This window comes from Leptodactylus fuscus, chromosome 2 (assembly GCF_031893055.1).
Source record: "Leptodactylus fuscus isolate aLepFus1 chromosome 2, aLepFus1.hap2, whole genome shotgun sequence".
Classification (NCBI taxonomy): Eukaryota; Metazoa; Chordata; class Amphibia; order Anura; family Leptodactylidae; genus Leptodactylus; species Leptodactylus fuscus.
Window position 1 is genome coordinate 256,818,811 of NC_134266.1, and position 22,283 is coordinate 256,841,093.

General features: G+C 45.2%; 1 protein-coding gene across 1 annotated transcript in view; it reads right to left on the reverse strand.

Annotated features, from left to right (window-relative positions):
- The window catches only part of AASDHPPT (aminoadipate-semialdehyde dehydrogenase-phosphopantetheinyl transferase), a 33,489-nt gene that overhangs the window by 5,912 nt on the left and 5,294 nt on the right, over positions 1-22,283 (reverse strand). The window contains exons 3-4 of the mRNA XM_075266147.1: positions 2,882-3,003; positions 1,263-1,421 (exon numbers count right to left, since the gene is read on the reverse strand). Of these exons, the coding sequence (XP_075122248.1) occupies positions 1,263-1,421; positions 2,882-3,003 (281 nt within the window). The remainder of the gene's footprint in view (positions 1-1,262; positions 1,422-2,881; positions 3,004-22,283) is intronic.

The following is a 22,283-nucleotide window of genomic DNA, read 5'->3' on the forward strand; positions in this document are numbered from 1 at the left end:
GAGTATAAGCCGAGGGAGGAAATGCAGCAGCTACTGGAAAATTTCAAAAATTAAAATGGTCGGAGTTTTTGGGTGCAGTAGGTGCTGAGTGCTGGGAAAGGGGAGGAGGTGTTTTTTTTTTTTTTTTTCCTTGACTCGAGTATAAGCCGAGGGGGGCTTTTTCAGCACAAGAACTGTGCTTAAAAATTCTGCTTATACTCGAGTATATACGGTAATTCTATAGAGTCTTTAATAGGAACAGACACATACCTTTGTGGTTACAAACCGGTGAAGCAATGCAGAGATAGTTATTTGCTTATGGATATGCAAATCAGCCTGCAAGTGCAAAATGAGCGGGGCCTGATTTCCCTAAATAAAGAAGTACCCCAGGCAGAGGTTGAAAATGCCATTCACTGGTAAAGGGGCAGCAAACTTAGGGTATGCTCACACAGCGGAAAATGGTTTCCGCTGTTTAATCTTCCGCCTATCTAGCCACGACAGAATGCCGATGCAGTGCCTCGGCATTCCGCTACTGATCAAGCCCGAATGAATGGGCCTAAACAGAAGCGTGTCTCAAGGCGCTGACGCCGCGTTTGACTCAGCCATGGAATCTGCGGCAAGATAGGTCATGTCGTTTCTTTTTTCCGCTACTAGCTAGCGGGAAAAAAAAAAAAAAGCGAGCGACTCCCACTGAAGTCAACGGGAGCCATTTTTGAAGACGGATTCCATGTCAAAATACGCCTGCAAAAAACTCTGTGTAAACTAGCCCTTAAAGGACATTCACAGCACTTGTGACTGTTTGTAGGAGAATCTAGCAATCCAGACCCCGTTTCGATGTACTTGCAGCAGATTTGCATATCTATAAAAAAAGATGTCAAGCATGGGGCACTGTACTCTCATGGCTGGGAGCAACAGAAAAATCAGCTTCCTTTGCCAAGCTTGCTTGCACGGTTGCAAGTTCAGAGCTTTTTCACCATGCTCTTTTCTCCCTTGCCTTGTGTAATTGTGATTTTGTAGTAACATAATGCACCATAAGCCCTGTCCACATGGTGAAATCTGGTGCTGATTTTTAGGCAAATTCCATCCCATAATCAGCATCAGACTCTGCTCCGAACCCGTCTCCCATTGTATTCAAGCGGCAGAATGTTTGCAAAAGGCAAATTCTTATTATTGACACAAAAAGCTCCGATTCAATATAACACAACTTTATTTACTCTGAGCAGGGAGTACGCTATAAATCAGATTGTACACGGCTGCATCTCTCCGAGGAGACGCGCTCTTACCTCGAAGGACCAGTTTTCATCTTCACCATCAAGCAACATCTTGGTCTGCGTGTAAACCTTTCCCACTTCCATGTCCAATGGCGACACCTCAAATTCAACTCTTTGTAGGTTAAAGCCGAGTCCGACCCCTATGGCTTTTATAAAGCTTTCCTTGAGTGCCTGAAACCACAACCACACACACGCTGCCAAGACAGATTTTCGTAGTCGTAACAAAATTCAATGTATTATTTACCAAAGTTCCCATCGTATCAAAATCCTTTCGTGTCTGCGCATTCAACCTTATAAATGTTTCACTTCTTGACGTGAATAATGTATGTAGTTATGTCAGCAAAGAAGCGGAGCATTATCTGACGTAGGGAAGTGTTGCTACTGACCTCTTGTCCCCATAGTGAAAAACATATTCTTGTTAGGAAACCACGTCTACAGTTTACTGCCAACAGTGCGGCGGCATATGTGGCGCCAATGAGTAAAGGGGTTATTGGGTTATGGACCGGCAATATCAGACTGGTGAGGGTCGGGCACTCGGGGTCCCTCAGATATATGAAGGGGCCCCCTGTATTGGTTATCCAACATAGTGATGTCCTTTTAATTGTGGTTGGGTTTGGTACTACAGCTCTGTCCCATTCTAGTAAATCAGATTCAGCTCTACATTTTATGGTGGATCTTATGACTATGGGTTTGTAGGGACAGGATGTAATGGATATGTCCTAGGTTAGGTGAAGCTTAAAGGGATTGTCCAGTTTCAGCAAATAAATGTTATTGTTGACATAACGAAAGGTTGTACAATTTTCCAATATACTTTGCTTATCAATTCCTCATAAGTTTTCTAAATCAGGGCTCACTGTGGTCTATTTTTTAACTGCCAGTGGATTGAAATCAGTCCAGAGTCATGTGATGGTTAGTCTTTGATCAAGTGATGGGCAGTCCATGGTCATGTGATGTGCAGTCCATGGTCATGTGATTGGCAGTCAGTCCATGGTCATGTGATGTGCAGTCCATGGTCATGTGATTGGCAGTCAGTCCATGGTCATGTGATGGGCAGTCCATGGTCATGTGATTGGCAGTCAGTCCATGGTCATGTGATGTGCAGTCCATGGTCATGTGATGTGCAGTCCATGGTCATGTGATTGGCAGTCAGTCCATGGTGACGTGATGGGCAGTCCATGGTCAACATGTAATCTTAGTTAAATATGATCCGACAGATACCCAGCAGTTGATACATGGAGAATGGAGCCAGAAGTAAATGGTCCTGTTCTCTACAGGTGACATCCCATGCACTTGAATAGGTGCTGTTGTACAGTGACTCATCTTGGCCACTACATGGAGAACAGCGCTATCTGCTTCCAGCTCCATTCTCTGTGTACTGGCTTCTGGGAGCGGAGGTCCAGGGTGTCAGACCACCGCTGATCTGATATTGATGACCTATCTTAAGAATAGATAAGCAATTTATCTGTTATGGAATCCCCCTTTTAGAATAATATTAGCATGTACGCTCGAAACGGTCATCGCAAACCAAATCTTTACAGCCCGTACAGCCATTGCTTTGTATCATGTAGCCCTACAGTCCGTACAGCCATTACTTTCTATAATGTGGCCTTTACTTGCCAGCAATGATTTACCCAGTGCCTGTAGAACATGTCGAGCCGTGCCCAGTCACTTCCCAGACTCTTGATAGAGTGCCACTCTCTTTCCGTGAACTGGCGGTGCATGATACGAAAGAACTCCTCCGTGGAGCCGCTGCCTGAAAAATGGCAAACATAAATTCAAATGGTCTGACTAAATATTATACTTCTCACTTTTAACAAGCAAATGTGACCTTGCAGTAATATACTGCACCTCGCAAACGGGAGAATCCAGCTGAAGATTTACCGCAGTGCTGGAGCCCTGCAATTTATATCAATTACGCGGTATAGTGCAGGAGTGGAAGCTTCAGTGTGTGATGGCTGCACCTGGATATCCCGCCAGGCTCAGGGCTAGGATACAGGAGGATGCAATGTATTATACAGAGATATAATGTGCAGGTGAAGACCAAGTAGAAAATGATACACAGGGTATGGGGCCATCTCCTAGCACTCAGCAATGACTCCCAAGCACATTGCTTACCCTAAATTTGTGTTTCTCTACAAGATGCATGCAGGGGAAGCATAGAAGCAATGAATTGTCAAGACAAGACCCAAAGCAAAGTTTCCTTTACCCTCCATCTACTATATTGTATTGCTGCAATGTATTCCAATAAACGTCATGAAGCCTTGTAGGGATGAGCGTCCCTTAGCTTCTCCCCGGATGCAGCAGATTTTAGCTTAAGACTCTGTTCACAAGGCTTCATTCTAACACAAAAGCCTCAATGTTCTCCAAATGACAAACCACATTGACATACAATATAATGGGGCCCATCTGGTTCTACCAAGGTGTTCATTTTGATTGGAAAAATATGACGGACACTGAGACAAAGGTGACGGTGATGTGAATGTGTATTGCAAATTGGGGTTTTGGGTTTTTTTTGCACATTTCTAGAATTTTTTTTCTATTTTGTTTTTAGTGCCAGGTCCTCTATACAATGGACTCCTTTGACTTATAATGGGTCCATCGAGTTTCCACCCTGATGTCATGTTTGACGGGAAGAATAGCATAGCAAGTTAACAGACTATTAGACAGTTGTTATGCAGCACAAAATATTTCATTAAAGGAGGCTTCAGAGAATAAATCGTCCAGGCCCCACACCGATCAGAAGTTTGAGGAGATTGCAATGTTCAGGTGATCGCTGCAGCCTCTGCAGTACTTAAAGGGGTATTCCCATGTCCCTTGCTCACCAGTCTTCACTGCTGCAAAAACTTCTTTCTTCCTAATTTTTGAAGTCAATTGTTGGGGGGGTTGGGCGGGGTTTCATATGCAAAGCCATACTGTCCGACTACCTCCAGTTTAGCTCCGCCCACCACATAGCGTGATCTTATGGGACGACTGAAGGGCCTGTGATGTTATCAAAGGTCCTATAACACTTGGATTTCGCTTGTTCTATATACAGTCGGCTAAATCCTAGTGGGCTAAGGGACCAGGGTCCTTTAGCCCACTAGGATTTAGACTGTCTTATATAAGAAAGCAGCACTCATTTCCCCCTCCTTTATCTGAGAGCAGGAAGCTAGGTCACGTGTGTGGTGCAGACACAGGAACAGCTACAGACACAGGCTTGCTCCCATGCACTTAGCCCCTCCTCCCTGAGAGCAGGCAGCTACGTCACTTGACATTTGAGCAGATAATCCCAAGGGCCATAGAAACGCATTGTCAACAATGAAGTAAATAAATTAAGATAGTGGACAAACAAAGCAGTTTTGCTGAAGCAGTGTATTTAAGAAAAGTCTTAAATCCACATTAACAAGCAGTATAGATAGAATCCTTGTGATGGGACAACCCCTTTAACACTACAGTGCCATACATTTGTATAGTGGCTGTGCTTGGTATTGCAACCCACTAGAATAGAACTGAAGCGTTCAGCCCACGATACAGATGAACATGATGTAACATAATGGCTATCGCTCCAACCAGTTGAATCACAAGTTTCCTCGGTGCCCGACCCCCACAGTTCTTTTATCGATGACCAATCCCATTTATGAAGTTGTCAGACTGGAGTCAGACTTTCTATAGATCGCAGTGAGGTAGCTGCTCTGCTACGCACGAAACCCTGACCCAGAATCGGGTCGTCTACAAATAATTTAGCACCGGGTTCCCAAAGAACATACGATGCTGTGCGGGAGAGAGGCAGCGGGCTTCATGCCATGCTCCGGCCCCGTGGCCAGCTGTGGGGATGAGGCACTTCCCGCCAGTTATCCCAGGCCAACCTGGGTTCCTCGGCCCTGCGGTATCTTCACGTTTAGGGGGATTCTGACTTAGAGGCGTTCAATCATAATCCTACAGATGGTAGCTTCACCCCATTTATTTATTTATAGACCTCAGCCAAGAGTCAGAGTTGGTGTCAGTGGCTTGGTCTCACTCCACGGCCCTATTTCTTTGATTTTAATGCACTTTCTACATCGGACTCCTATCTAGCATGAAAAATCCCTCTAGTTTTATAGAACCCAATTTGAGAACCGCTGGTATCCTAACCATAAGTCCAAGAAGGTCCTCCAAAGCTAGGTTAACGTACACATGGACATTTTCTTTCAGTAGAAGGCAGATGAGTAAATTTTCCTATAAGTTCAATACTTTGTTGAAATTAAATTTTTGGAGCCTTCCTGGAGCTTTATCCTATTAGTTGGATCAATAGTTCATTTCGTAGAAAATCGATAGCGTCAAGAAGACGGCGGTAATAGTAGGACTGCAAAGAAATACCCGAGATAACCGCAGCAGTTAATGAATTACACCGAAAATCTACTGAATGGGATAATTGGCTGTATGCTATAAGGCGCTTATATATGGCCCCTACTAGATATAGGATCTGTAATTCCATCAGATAGACCCCAACTCACTTTCCATTGAATTACAAGGTTCTTATCTGAAACTCTCCGAAGAAATTGACATAATTGACTTGATACGTTGGAGAAAAAGAAATTCTGCGTTGGTAAGGAAAAAAGTTTCCCAACATGGAGAATCAAGTGTAGGACTATAAAGTCCCCAAGGCGATCCAGGGTTTTATACTGACTGCCGGACTTGGGGTCGGGGTGGGAATTTTTTCACTTGACATGGGGCAATTGGTATCAGCCTTATGGGGTTTTTTTGCCTTCCACTAGTAGGGTTATAGGTTGGACCTGATGAATCTGAGTCTTCATCCAACCTTATCTACTATGTTACAATATCATACTATTCCGATATTATACCATAGGCTCAATTCCCCAAATTCCGAGCAGCTTTCCCACTGTAATGCAGCTTTAGCTAAGAGGCCACAAGCTAAATCCCTTCGTGTCTAAACACACCAACATCTGTGGCGCGCATACATCATTTATTTATAGACCACTACTACTAGAAGGATATTGTGTTAAACCTCTGCATTAAAGGGAAACTCCACAGAAACATGGTCGGAAAGACTCTAATTGGTCCTTTATGGCTCGGCTAAGCAGCTAAAACCACAGCCGCTTGGAGATATCCATGCTCTTAAAGGGTTGTCTCATGAGAATCCACTTCTTTAACCCTTTCCAGCGGCAAACGGTTTTCGTTTTTTGATTTGCAGGTATGGCCAGGTCACCACTGAGGCCCCACGGACGGATGACATCATAGGAGAGCAAAGACACCGCGAATAGGCCCAGAAGAGGTAATAGAAGGTGAGCATAAGTGTTTTTGTATTTTTGTTACCTCCCCCCGGCCTCCAACTATTAAGACCCCAGAGTATAATCATTTACCAGAGGTGGCCATTTTAGTTAAAGGGGCTCTATCAGCAAAATCATGCTTATAGAGCCCCACATATGCGTGAATAGCCTTTAAAAAGGCTATTCAGGCACCGTAAATGTTATATTAAACTACCCCCCCACACTGTTTTAAAATAAAACCCTAAAAAAGAATGTGATCTACTTACGCATCGTGCACGCTGGGCGGGCGTTCAGGGTGCGCCGTCCTCTTCGTCCCCGCCTCTTCTTCCTGCGATGTCCTCCGGTCCCGTCCTTCTCCAGCGCTCGTGAACTGACACTGATATAAAAAAAAATGGCCTGGGTGCATGCGCAGTAGCATACGGCTTCTACTACGACTACTGCGCAGGCCATTTTTTTTTTATCAGTGTCAGTTTGCGAGCGCCGGAGGAGGACGGGACCCGAGGACATCAGAGGAAGAAGAGGCGTGGATGAAGAAGACGGCGCACCCTGAATGCCCGCCCAGCGTGCACGATGCGTAAGTAGATCACATTCTTTTTTAGGGTTTTATTTTAAAACGGGGGGGGGGGGTAGTTTAATATAACATTTACAGTGCCTGAATAGCCTTTTTAAAGGCTATGCACGCATATGTGGGGCTCTAGCAGCAGGATTTTGCTGAAAGAGCCCCTTTAATCGAAGACAAATTTCAGATTTTGTTAAACCTAACCATTTGGAATATTTGGGTCAAATCTGGTTAGTTGTGAACCGATTAGCCGTTCTCTAGCCGGCATGATAACAGTGATCTCAGGTAAACAGTTTTTTCCGTGATTTAATATAATTACAAAAATACTAAAAATTATTTTAGTCGCCAAACCGTAACATTTTGTGTTTCCATATACAGAGCGTTTGTTTTTTTTTTTAAGCACCACAACATTTAGGTTTTATTTATATCCTTTTTGAAGAACGTCTGACATTGTGATCGAGTTTTATTCAATTTTATTTGGGAGGTGAAATAGGGCGGCTCACACCTGCGCCAGGTCTCCGCTTTCAGGTTCCCGTCTTCTGCCCGAGAAACTAGACAGGAGACGGAAACCCTGCAGTCAGTTTGGTGCAGTCCATGGTGCAATCACTGTACTTCTACTGAGACCCGTCACAAGCAAGCCTCAATGGATATATAGTGATGACAGGCCCTTTATAAGGCTCCCAAATGTCATGAACCCAGGACTGTTCCCATACTCTCGCCATCAGAGAACCATCCTGCAACATTCAAGAGAAGAGCTGTGGGAACCACAAAAGTGGGATGGGGAGGGGTGAATGGGGGCCAGATTAAAGGGTTAATACCTGCGAATGGAGCATGAAACAACAGGGGGGTTATGAAGTCTGCTCTGTTTCTGAGTGGGTGCCATATTTAAAGTCCTGACATGCACTCTAATAGTATGTTGGATGTCGGAAAGGGGTTAAAGGCACAGTCATGACCTTAATGATGATACATAAGTCAGTAACTAGAAGGGAGGCTTGTCTACCATTTATTATTCGGTTGAAGGAGCATTCAAGTGAAGCATCCTTTCCATGGAATATAAATCCCAGGGCCATAAATGTATTGACCCCCACCAATCACATACTGATAACCTACCCTAAGAATAGATCATCAATGTACAGGTCCGAGAGAATCCCCTATCTGCTCTCAGGTCCTAGGGATAAATTTTAACTTCTTGGGGGAGCAGAGGGTTTAACAAGATACTTTCAGTCTCCTTCTGGAATTCCTTGGAAGTGCACGCTAAGGTATTCTATGCATTGCTATGTGTGAACCCAGCCTTAAAGGGATCCTATCATTGAATACCCTTTTTTTCTGACTAACATGTAGGAATAGCTTTAAGAAAGGCTATTCTTCTCCTACCTTTAGTTGTCTTCTCCGCGACGCCATTCGGTAGAAATCCCGGTTTTCTTCGGCATGCAAATGAGTTCTTTCACAGCACTGGGGGCGGGCCCCAATGCTCAAACAGTACTGGGGGCGTCCCCAATGCTGCGAGAGAAATCTCCAGCGCCATCTCCATCTTCTTCTGGAACACCCTCTCCCTGTGTCTTCTTCCATTCTGGGTTTCAATCTTCTAGGCCTCAGACAGAGCTGACTGCACATGCCCATGGCCACAAGAAAATGGCCGCTTACAAAGTAAAATGTGTAAAAGGCCATTTTCTTGTGGCCGTGGGCATGTGCCTGAGGCCCGATGGCAGAGCCGGCTGCGCATGCCTAGAAGACTGAAACCTAGGATGGAAGAAGACGCGCAGAGAGGCCGTTCCTGAAGAAGATGGAGGCGGCGCTGGAGAGTTCTCTCGCAGCATAGGGGACACCCCCAGTGCTGTTTGAGCATTAGGGACCGCCCACAGTGCTGCAAGAGAACTCATTTGCATACCGAAGAAAACCCGGATTTCTACCGAACAGCGGCGCGGAGAAGACATCTAAAGGTCGGAGAAGAATATTCCGACGGGTTAGTCAGAAAAAAAAAAAATATCCAATGATAGGATCCTCAAGCACAAGAAGCCATATTGAGCTTCCCGCCGTGGCCTGTATTAGTAGTGTTCAATACTTTGTTACAAAGTTTTTGTGCAAATTGTCTATAATAGAAGAACGCCGGCATCATTATGTGTAAAGACGAATGGCGGCAAGTCACGAAATAAAAGAAAAATTCTGGAAAGACCCCAAATCGCAAACTAATGACAAGGAGAAAGACTCAAACAAGGCCAAAATGTCGCTGCGATACCAGGTGATGAAAAGATGTCTCTGTCATATTGGAGCGGCGCGGTGGAGGTCTATTTTCTGGACATTGCACCATTATAAGTAACGCTCATATTTTGGAAGCTCTGCTAATGATCTACTGTGAGACTAATGAGAACAGTCACCTAATGTCGGAAAGCAGCACAGGAATTATAAGGGATGTCTGGAGGTAGATAGCAAAAAGTGACACTTGCAAGAACGAGGAGGATACGTCTAAAGAGACTGTCAAATGTAATGAGGTCTCTATAGAAACTGAAGAATCTGTATTATCCAGGTCATGGTATTTCTGTAGCTCTTCGGATGTGATGGCTCAATAATGAAGGACAGAAATATATTAATCCCTCTGGACTTTGCTATTCATGAATAATGGAAGTGGCAATGACCAAAGGAAATGCAATTTTAACCGATTTATCGAAGTTTTAATGTCAAGCATAGGTTTGGACAGATGATGTCAATTATTCTTGCAAGAGATGAAGAAGACAACCGATGTTACGATGAATGGAGATGAGGAAAGATCATGAGCACCCTACTGGGCGGCCAGAAGACTCATCTAGGTAGTAAAGATTAACTTGGCACTACAGTGTGGCACAGAAATTTAAAGGAATTCTATCATTAAAATCACATTCTAAAGAAAGGCTATTCTTCTCCTACCTTTAGATGTCTTCTCTGCGCCACCAATCCCGGTTTTCAACTGTATGCAAATGAGTTCACTCGCAGCACTGAGGGCGGGCCCCAGAGCTCAAACAGCACTGGGGGCGTCTCCTATGCTGCGAGAAAAATCTCCAGAGCTGCCTCCATCTTCTTCAGGAACGGCCTCTCCCTGTGTCTTCTTCTGGAGCTGGGGTTCAAACTTCTAGGCCTGCGCATGCCCACAGGCCACAAGAAAATGGCCGCTTACACCAGCTTTCTTAAGGCTATTTCTACGTGTGATTGAGGAAAAAATGTGATTTTAATGATAGAATCCCTTTACAGGGTATGTTTAGACAGCAGAATTTGGCACAGATTTTGACGTGGATTCCACCCTGAATTGGCCTCCGTTTTTTCAATTTTAGTCAAGGACCAAAGAAGGGCACCGAATATCATAAGAAAGCATTAGGGGCTGGAAAAGCCCTTTAAGCATGAGTTCACACAAAGTTTTTTGCAGGTGGATTTTAAGGCAGAATCCACCTCAAAACAGGCCTTCCAATTCTCCCATTGATTTTTCAGCTACAGAAAAAATAAGAAGCGTCGTGACTTATCTTCAGGTGGATTCTACCAAGGAAAACCTATTGAAATGAGTGGGAGGCAGAGGAATACCTCTTTGGACTCCATTATAGCCAATGGGGCTCTCCAGGCTCTGTGTGTAACCTCGGTTTTAGCGGTCTGCCTCGCCGTTGTTCGGGTCACCCTAGTGTTAAAAAGATTTTCAACTAGCACAGCTCTTAAAAAACAAAGGATAGAACTGTTAAGCCGATGGCATTTCTGTGAATAAGAAAGCTGGGAAATACATAGATCAAGAAAAAATAATGATTGATGTTATACTATGATGTTGAGATCAAGGTTGTGGAGTTAGCAAAAAACATCAACTATAAAACTGGTGTAGCCCCCATTTCTTCCTTTTCTTGGCCAGGTTCACATCTGTGCCGGAATCGACCCCGAATTTGGAGTCTGCTGGATTCAGTATAAAAGGATAAAAGGCTGAGTCTATGTACGTAAAGCGCACTGTTGTGAGAAATTTACTAATCACTTTATTGCGAGGTTATGTGCTCTCCTCTGAAGCGCTGACCTCCTTGGTTCTTTTCTAACGTGTTTTTTTTCTCGTGTTCCAGTGGTCAAACCATGAATGCAGATCTATAGGAATCAGACTAAGGATCTAATAGACCTGAAGAAATAGTCTGTCCTGCATTAAAGGGATTCTACCATTAAAACCTCTTTTTTTGGTGGATAAGATGTCGGAATAGCCTTTAGAAAGGCTATTCGTCTCTTACCTTTAGATGTGATCTCCGCCGCGCCGTTCCTTAGAAATACCGGATTTTACCGATATGCAAATTAGTTCTCTCACAGCAATGGGGGCGGGCCCCAGCGCTGAAAATGCGATGGGGGCGTCCCCACTGCCGTTCGAGAACACAATCCTGCGATGCCTCTATCTTCGGCTGGATCCTCCCTTTCTCTGTCGTTTTCCTCCTGCGTTACCTCCGACGCCTAAACACAGTTGGCTCTGCCAGTGAGACACTAGTAGAGCTAACTGCGCATGCCAGCCGGCAGCCATTTTTGGGAGGCCCCTCTTGCTCTTGAAGTTCAATGCAGGAGCGGCCTCCCAAAAATGGCCGCTGGCATTCGCACTTGGCTCTGCTGGTGTCTCACTGGCAGAGCCAACTGCGCAGGTGTCGGAGGTGACGCAGGAGGAAGACGACAGAGAAGGGGAGGATCCAGCCGAAGATAGAGGCGTCGCAGGATCGTGTTCTCGAGCAGCAGTGGGGATGCCCCCATCGCATTTTCAGCGCTGGAGCCCGCCCCCATCGCTGTGAGAGAACTAATTTGCATACCCGTAAAGACCGGTATTACTAAGGAACGGCGCAGCGGAGATCACATCTAAAGGTAAGAGACGAATAGCCTTTCTAAAGGTTATTCCAACGTCTTATCCACAAAAGATGTTTTAAAGGTAGAATCCCTTTAAGTAAATCTGGGGAGAATTTATTAATCAATCAGTTTTCTGGCATAGATGGGTTTTTGTGATGCCAAAAAATGCCACAAATCCTTCTTTCTGAGCTTCACTCACTACTTTCCGCAAATGTTGGAAGAATAGGGTGGGCGCGCCTTAACCCGACATATGTGTTTACACCATTTTCTGGCTCGAGTTCCACTGGAATTCTATACCAGTTTCTGCCTTCCATTGTGGCTCACAGGCAAGCACCTGATCCGGATTTATTAAGAAGCTAGAGAATATGCCTTAAAACTCTCAGGGCCTTTATTAAGACTGGTATACACCTGGTATACTGGTATAACACCTGTCTAAATAAATCTGATCCACTGTGTACACTGAATAAGCAGTGAGATGGTCCGTGCTCCAGACAGGAACACATAACTTTACAATAAACTTAGTAAGTGTATCAGTAAGGGTACAATATACATAGGCTCATCTCCAAACAGGGAGAACGTGGGGAAAAATTGCTACATAGACAGTGTTTTAAATGACTCTCTAAGTTCTTCGAGCCATTTTTATTTGCCGTGCTGGATGACTGAGTCATTTGGAGCACAGAGTTTTACTTTGCAGTTGTTTCAGTACAAGATACTGACATAAGAACCCGACATGTGGCATTTAATTTCATTTGATGGACGTCGGCTGTTCTGTGAAATCCAGTCTGAAAGATGAAATAACTTAAGACTCTATAAATTCACTATACAAAAGGCATCAAGGGACGGACAGAAACTGTCAACAAAAGCAGGCGCCTCTTTTTTTCCCCCTCAATGCCCGAGAGAGAAACCTCATTAAAATTTTTTAGAGTCTGTCCAATCTTTACCTAAAATAAAACATATGAGGGATGAGCAGGAATTGCATCTGCCACTTCAAGATAGAATATGCTTACCGCAGACAACTTACATGCCATATCTCTCTACTACAAAGACTGTCACAACAAACGTCCTTATGTCAGGCCCACAGAGGGCACGGCAAAGGATGAAAGCGGCCAGCAGTAGCCGCCTGCGAGGAAGGAAAGGCAGATGATAAAAGGCTACTTGGCTGTGAGTTTTCCTTCCAAAAAATCCAAGATAACGATTGCCTATATCTAAGGCTGTGCTTACTGATGATACCATGGCACTGGGAAAGCTCATGGCACATACAAACATATCCATAGGCACCCACTTAGCCAATGAATGCCAAAACTGTGACTTTTTGACACCCGTATACAACCGTATAGAAACCAAAGTTGACTTGAGTGAACTCCCCCAGTGGTTAGCACTGCAGCCTTGCAGCGCTGGAGTCCTGGGTTCGAATACCGCCAAGGACAACATCTGCAAGGAGTTTGTATGTTCTCCCCATGTTTGCATGGGTTTCCTCCGGGTACTCCGGTTTCCTCCCACACGCCAAAGACATACTGATAGGGAATGTAGATTGTAAGCCCTATAAGGGACAGTGACTGTCAATGTCTGTAAAAGCGCTGCGGAATATGATGGCGCTATACAAGTAAGCTAAATAAATAAACAATAAATAAAGTACATTTTTAGACAATATGAATAAAGCAATGATTTTCATGATAATGGAGCTGCAATAGAATAAGGTTATGTCCACATGTAGGAATTTGGAGCTGATTTTGAGACAGAATCTGCCATACATTTCAGTGGGAGGCAGGGGCAGATTTTCTTCTACTAGCTGATTTTTTTTCAGCTAACAAAAAAAAGAAATGCCCTGCTCCTTCTTCAGACGGATTCTACCCAAAACCCCCTTTGAAACGAAAAGGAGACAGATTTTGGAACAGTTTTTGAAGCAAATGTTAAGAATAGGCATCAAAATTAGCTTCCAAATTCATCTGCAAATTCAGACCTAACTAAAGACTTTAGGCATTAGCCTAAAACTATCAGAAGTGATTGCTCAGGAATGGCGAGGGTAACAATTCCAACTGTGCCTACTGGACGATGTAAAGCATTCAATTGAGGTGCTAAAAGATCCTGTCTTTTTTCCTAAGCTTTTCATCACAGCCCGACTTGTTCAGATTGGCTGCCGTGTATGAGCACAAGCCCAGCAAAAGCTCAACACAAGATCAGAGCATGAAGAGATCACTTCCATTACATCAAAGACACAATAATCATAGTAGTACCAAAACTCAGTGATCAGCCCTATTGCGTTGCAGCACTAGGGCCCTGAATCCAAATCTGGTGTATTTTGTATGTTGTTTGTGTGTGTGTCCAAAAGCGTCATGTGATCATGTGTATCTCAGTTTGGATATCAGTGAAAAACCTGCAATGTTGTTATGGATACCTGGAGTAAAGCTGTGTGAATGTGACCTTGGGTAACAGTGTCATCCACAGTGCCCTGCCCCTTTAAAGAGGACCTTTCATGGTTTGGCGCACAGGCAGTTTTATATACCGCTGAAAAGTGCGCTGAATTCAGAACACTGTCGGCTTTCACGATCTGTGCCCCAGGTGAAGAGCTATCGGTCCCGGTACTGTAGCTCTTCACAGTCAGAAGGGCGTTCCTGACAGTCTGTCAGGAACTTCCTTCTGCACAGCAGCACCAATAGCATTGGACAGTGTGAACGGGGAGGAACGCCCCCTCCCCTCCTGATAATACTCATCTATGGACGAGCACTGTGAGCACAGGGAGGGGGCGTTCCTCCCCGCTCACACTGTACAGCGCGATAGACACTGCTGTGAAGAAGGACGTTCCTGACAGAGTGTCAGAAACGCCCTTCTGACTGTGAAGAGCTACGGTACCGGGACCGATAGCTCTTCACCTGAGGCACAGATCGGGAAAGCCGACAGTGCGATGAATTCAGCGCACTGTCGGCTTTCCAGCAGTATATAGAGCTGCCTGTGCCCCAAACCATGAAAGGTCCTCTTTAAAGCTGACATACAGCAGTGAAGAAAAATGGCTAGGTTGCTATGGAAACCTGAAGTAAAGTTCTGATGTGTGGTACTGTGTGGAGAGCCACGTATCTAATCCTCCCGCGTGTGGTACTGTGTGCTGACGCACGTTTCTAATCCTGCGGCATGTAGAACTGTGTGCAGACGCATGTATCTAATCCTCCAGCATGTGGTACTGTGTGCAGAGATGCGTATCTAATCCTTCGATGTGTGGTACTGTGTGCTGAGCCATGTATCTAATCCTCTGATGTGTGTATCTCAGTTTGGATATCAATGTTGGATTGTAAATGTAGAGTGACCGTGTGTATTGCAGTTGGAATAAGAGTGAAAAACTTGCAGGTTTGTATTGGCTAATGGGGGTCATTGTTTTGGGAAAGCTGTATCTCCGGAATGGTACATCCAAGCGAGTTGAGGCCTCGTATTAAATCTTCATGGATACTGAAGTATCTGTGCCAAATTTGGTGAAGATCAGTCCAGTCGTGTGGTTGCGCATAAAGGACAGACAGATATTATAGAGATATATCTCTTTTCTTATATATGGAAAAATTAGTATTTGTGTGTTCTTTATGTGCGACCAAACGACAGGACCGATCTTCACCAAATTTGGCACACAGATACATGAGGTGTCTGTCAAGGTTTTAGAACAGGCCTCAACTCTCTTGGATGTACCATTCCGGACATACAGTATTCCCAAAACAATGACCGGCATTAGCCAATACAAACCTACAAGTCTTTCACTCATATTCCAACTGCCATACACACAGTCACACAGCCAACACGAGATACACGCATCAGAAGATTAGATACGTGGCTCAGCACACAGTAACACACGCCAAAGGATTAGAAACACATCTCAGCACTCAGTACCACATACCAGAGTATTAGATACAGGCCTCACCACAAAGTACCACCCCCCAAAGGATTAGATACATGGCTCAGCACACAGTACCACACGCCGAAGCATTAGATATGCAGCTCAGCACACAGTAGCACACGCCAGAGGATTAGATACGTGCCTCAGCACACAGTAGCACACGCTGGAGGATTAAGATACACGCCTCAGCACACAGTATCACACATCAGAGCCTTACTCCAGGTTTCCATAGCAACCCAGCTATTTTTCTTCACTGCTGTATGTCAACTTTAAAGGGCAGGGTGCTGTGTATGACTCTGTTACACAAGGTCACATTCACACAGCTTTACTCCAGGTATGCATAACAACAGATCACAGGTTTTTCACTGATATACAAACTGAGATACACATGATCACATGACGCTTATGGACACACACAAAAAAACACACAAAATACACCACTGCAAAAATGGGCAATTCTTATGGGGCCACTATAGAAACAAAAATAACTACACCCATGCGAAGCCAGGTCCTCCTACTAATATTATATATATATATAAATATATATATATATATATATATATATATATATATACATACATACAGAGTATATATATATTACACACACACCTTTACATGACTGAATAGTACAAGCAGTTCCCAACAAAAGAAAGGACTACTCATTACAATAAGACCTCCATTTCTATTTCACGCCAGTTCCATAAAACAGTGTACACATAAGGACGTGTTAATCCTCCCTGATGGTGAAGCTTACACAGCCGGCAAAATGGAAATGACTTGACTTCTGAAGATTTGTAATCACTGGATTGTTGAGAGCGGTTCCAGAAAATCAGCATCTAGAAGTCTTTACATCCGCTGCTTTTACAGCCTCTCTCTGGTTACCGCTACATAACCTCATGTGGAGACGACCCCTTTAAGTTGGTATATTAAGGCACATCTTGTTTGTAAAAAAAAAATATATATATTAGTCATATGATAGAATTCCTTGATATAAACAAATCACGAATAAAACAGACGTCAAAATGACGCACCGTTAGCGGATTTAATTTCAGGTCATGTGACCACATCTGTGACGTTTTGTTTGCAGGCTCCTTGGAAGTGCTGAAGGCTACAAACGAAAAAGTCAGGAGCAGAATTTTTTTCCTCTAGAGGACTTTTTAGCATCATGACCCATCTGTCTCGCATTAAAGTAAAAGGTCAAGTTGGGAGGATATTTTTTTTCTAACTTACCCTTAGGCTAAGTTCACACGGTGGGGCGGTATGGCGGATTTTGGCACAGAGAGTGATGCGGGGAGCCACGTCACTCTAGGGTCAAAACCCGCCTGCCACAACTGTTGCTGCTTACCCCTCCGGAGTCGGCTCAAATGAACGGGAAGTTGCTGCCGCGAGGCGGACGCCGCGGATCAACGAGCTGCGGTATCCGCCTAAAGAAAGGGCAGCCCGCTTCTTTTTTCTGTGAGCGGCAACATGCCCCTCACGGAAAAAAGTAGCCTGGCGGTCTACATAGACCACCATTGTGAGGGGGCGGATTATGACGTGGATTACGTGCCATAATCCGCCCCATCTGTGCCCGTGTGAGTGGTTATCATGTTTTTCCCCCTTTAGAGAAGTGGATACATACATGACAGGCCTGCTTCACTTACCTTTGGTCTAATATAAGTACGATCAGTAAAGCGTTCAACCATCTCCATAGTCTATGAAGATATACATGTAATAAAGCCATGACACTACCACCGGCCCACTAACCAAAAATTACAATGACATCGATTGTGCTCTAAGTATAGAAAATACAGATATCCATCAACCTAGGCAGGAACCAATTTACAAATAACTACCATAAATGAGTTTCGTTTCTGTTGCGGCCGTAAAATGTTCTGTATTATATCATAATGTACAAGACGTACGCAACGTTACTCCTTTTAAGTCTCCTAATACGTTCTCAGATTATAGCCTTAAAAAACAAAGCATTTTTATCCCTATTAGTTAAAATGTCTCAAAGCAAATCTCATTTGCAGCACGAAATAAATGAATCTGCTGCAGCCGAAGATCAACAGCACCACCCAGTGGCATCTGAGGGTATGACCTAACAAAACAAATCCGACACATCATAATTCAAAGGACACTGTAACGCAGAAACATCCTGGCACACAATCCATTATTCAGACTACAGTATATACCTAGAGCTATTCATGCCGATGGAATCGGGACTATTTCACATATGGTAATGAGAACGGTATATAATAATAGTCAACCTGCGGATAAGCCGAGCTCACGGGTACAACGCAGGAAATCAATGGCATCACTCATGACCTGTGCATTCCAAGCCGTTCCTTCAGGAGCGTAGATAGGCCGTGAGATATATCCCCCTCATGTATACAACACATAAATTGCATCTATTAAACATATTACAAGGTCCCTGGTGGAAGAAAGGAGAATGCTATTTATATCTACCGACGTCATTCATTATGCTGGAAGGCTGAAGGAATCAATGGTCATTAACATATGTGCGCTAGGACTGGAGCGCAAAGGGAATAATAAAAGCACAAAAACACATCGCTTCTCCGTCATACACATTATAGATTTATCTATATCCCTTCAGGTACTAAAACCCTAAAACGCGCTGTAAGATGGAAAAATAATGGGCGATTCATCAAAAAATAACCCAAACTGATATCATCCAGGATAGCCGATGTGATTTTGTTTACTTGGGTTCAGTTATTACAATATTTGTGAGGTTCTACCTCAGAGACCCCAGAGTATAATAAGGGGAAATGAGTACGAATACAGTGTTACTCACCTCTCCTGGTCTTCGGCGCGACTCCCTGCCCTCTTCGGGTCTTCAGACTGATGTCCAGGACCGCTGAGACCTATCTATGATTAGGCCTCAGTGGCTCAAGTAGTGTTGTGACACATAGGCACAAGCGTGACCTCTAAGACCCAATCATAGGCCTAAGCAGTCCTTGACGCAAGTCAGAAGACCCGAAGACAGGAGGGAGTGGCGCCGGAGCTCAGACGAGGTGAGTAACACTGTTTATTAGCCTGATCACCCCAAAATATAATAGTTTCGATTTAAAGGGGTTGGCTCCAACCTAAAGCACTTGGTGAACCAGGGAAGACAAATCTCACGATGTTCGCCCAACACATATTCATACAATAGGACGGACGTGACCTAAATAACGCCATTAAAGGGGTTCTCCGGGCAGCCACTCCTTTTTTTTTTTTTCTTTTAGAAAGGTCTGTTAGTGCTAGTAATGGGTTAATAAGTACACCCATGTGCCTTTAGCAGTGTTTGGAGTGATTTCTGGATGTCTCCGGCAGCTCTCTGCCTACATAAGCTCCTCAGCCACACGTACATCAGCTCCCCGGCCCCGGCCACATGTACATCAGCTCCTCGACCCCACCTACATCAGATCCTTGAGCCCGGCCACACCTACATCAGACCCGGCCACACCGACATCAGCTCCTCGGCCCCGGCCCCACCTACATCAGATCCTTGAGCCCGGCCACACCTACATCAGCTCCTCAACCCCAGCCACATGTTCATCAGCTCCTTGATCCCGGCCACACCTACATCAGACCCGGCCACACCGACATCAGCTCCTTGGCCCCACCTACATCAGCTCCTTGGCCCCACCTACATCAGCTCCTCGGCCCCACCTACATCAGCTCCTCGGCCCCACCTACATCAGCTCCTTGACCCCGCCCACACCTACATCACCTTCTTGACCCCAGGCCACACCTACATCAGCTCCTCGAGCTCAGCCACACCTACATCAGCTCCTCGAGCCCGGCCACACCTACATCAGCTTTTCAGCCCTGGCCACACCTACATCAGTTCCTTGGCCACACATACATCAGCTTCTCAGTCCCAGCCACACCTACATCAGCTCCTCGAGCCTGGCCACACCTACATCATCTCCTCGGCCCCACCTACATCATCTCCTCGGCCCCACCTACATCAGCTCCTCGGCCCCGACCCCACCTACATCAGCTCCTCGGCCCCGGCCCCACCTACATCAGCTCCTCGGCCCCGGCCACACCTACACCAGCTCCTCGGCCCCGGCCCCACCTACATCAGCTCCTCAGCCCCGGCCCCACCTACATCAGCTCCTCGGCCCCGGCCACGCCTACATCAGCTCCTCGGCCACACCTACATCATCTCCTCGGCCACACCTACATCATCTCCTCGGCCCTGGTCACACCTACATCAGCTTCTATTTCTGTATACATCTGGCTTTCTTTGGCCCCCGCCTTTCATTGTGTATTATGATGATGAATATGTCAGTTTAGCACCTGAAGTTCGACGAGATCGTAGAAGAAAATAATTTCCAAAATAAAAAAAAAAATGTCATTGTGATGAATTGCTGCAATTTATTCTTAGCTGGAACATGTTAGTGATGCAGACAGCGAGGGCCATGCTGGTTTAGCGGGTGAACAGATCAATCCGTGGGGAGAGCGGCGAGGTCTTTTTCATTAACCACTGTACTATTACAGAGTCTACAGGGATCACGAGCACAGAAACTTTATACGTAATGTAAAAAACACACAGAAGAAACGGGCAACAATGTGACAGAATAAAAGAAATACTACGCTATAGATCTCTGTACCATATAACATAACATTAAAGGGGCCCTCAGGGCTCAATATAATTACAGAAGAAAGTTACTTCTATTCCTGCTGCTCTCTATGTCCTCCCGCCATGTGCAGGAAGACGTGAGATTAATTACAAGTGACATCACTGCTGCCTGCAACGTACTAAGCAAGGGACCGGCCATTACAATAGAACTGCCCTTAGTGCTGTAGAATATGATGGCGCTATATAAGTGAGCACTATAAATAAATGAACCCTATTGTCATATGAAAGCTGAGAAACTCCTCTTACATATGTCACCAGGAGCATGTTTCCATGCATTAAGAATGTCCAAGACAGCTTTTTGATCTCAACAGAGAAGCAAGAGAAGGAATAAAGACATGCCGGATTTCACAGTGACACCTAGGACCCCCAACGATCAGCTGGTGGAAGATGCCGCAGTGTTCTAAGCTTCTGTCCTACATGGTGCAATCAGCATTGACTGTAGCATATAAAGGGTTAAAGGGGTTGTTCCACTGTGGCTCCCACCATTAAGAATGTCACTCACCTTAAATGGGTTGTCGCATCACAAGGATCCTATCTATACTGCTTGTTAATGTGAATGTAAGACTTTTCCTAAATACACTGCTTCAGCAAAACTGCTTTGTTTGTCCACTATCTCACTTTATTCAGGGAGGAGGGGCTAAGTGCATGGGAGCCAGCCTGGGGGGGGGGGGGGGGGGAGTAGTTTACCCTTTGGGGGGGGGAAGGGGCCGCCAATACAGACCTGGCATCCGCTGTAATAGAGAGGCGGATGCCGGGGAGGGTTAGACGCCGGCACAGATGCCTGCAACATTGCTATGCTCCTGCCCTGCATGAAGCCAGCAGCGGCAGGAGCGATGCTGCTATTCCGGGGGGGAGGGGGGCGGAGGAGCGGAATAACAGGGCAGGAGTATAGCGATGTTGCAGGCACCTGTGCTGGCGTCTAACCCTCCCCGGCATCCGCCTCTCTATTACAGAGGATGCCGGGTCTGTATTGGCATTGTGAAGGCTAACCGATTCCAAACTGAAGAAGATCCAGCATCCAGCAGGCGAAATTCTTAAAATTCCAGCTTTATTAATTCATTTAAAATACCATCACAGGTTCATCCAAGAGACATGCAGTTATTGTGGCATGATAAACGGCTGCGCGCTTCGGGACTGCAACATGTCCCTTCTACTTGGCAAGTAGATGCCAAGTAGATGCCAAGTAGAAGGGACGTGTTGCAGTCCCGAAGCGCGCAGCCGTTTATCATGCCACAATAACTGCATGTCTCTTGGATGAACCTGTGATGGTATTTTAAATGAATTAATAAAGCTGGAATTTTAAGAATTTCGCCTGCTGGATGCTGGATTTTCTTCAGTTTGGAATCGGTTAGTTTTTTGGGGACACAGTCCATCCTCTATCCGTGCAACACAGGACGAAAACTGGTTATCATAGCAGGGTGAGCTGGAAATTTACATACTACTATTTTGAATTGTGAAGGCTAGACTGGTCTCACTATCTATGAGCGTGCACGCAGGGCCAGCGGCATCTCGCCGCTGGCTTTGCATATGTAACCCCGCCCACCAATGACGCAACAAAGCAATTAGACAGAAGATTTTACCGCAGCGAAGACTGGTGAGTATGCGACGTGGGAATACCCCTATAAGAACAGTGGTTCCGTGTATCCCAGATAAGGCTGGGTTCACACAGGATTTTTTTAACTGGATTTTGACGTGGTGGCTACCTCAGAATCCAGTCCAAAAAACGTCAATGCATTCAGTGTACTGGCATACAGTTGTGGCATTCCGCTCCGGATTAGGCGGCCCAAATGAATGGGCCTAGTCGGGAGGGAGTGTCACGAGGCTGAATCCACCTGAAGAAAGGGCATGTTGCTTCTTTTTTCTGCGAGCGAGAACAAACCACTCATGGAAAAAGGAAATGACCGGCTCC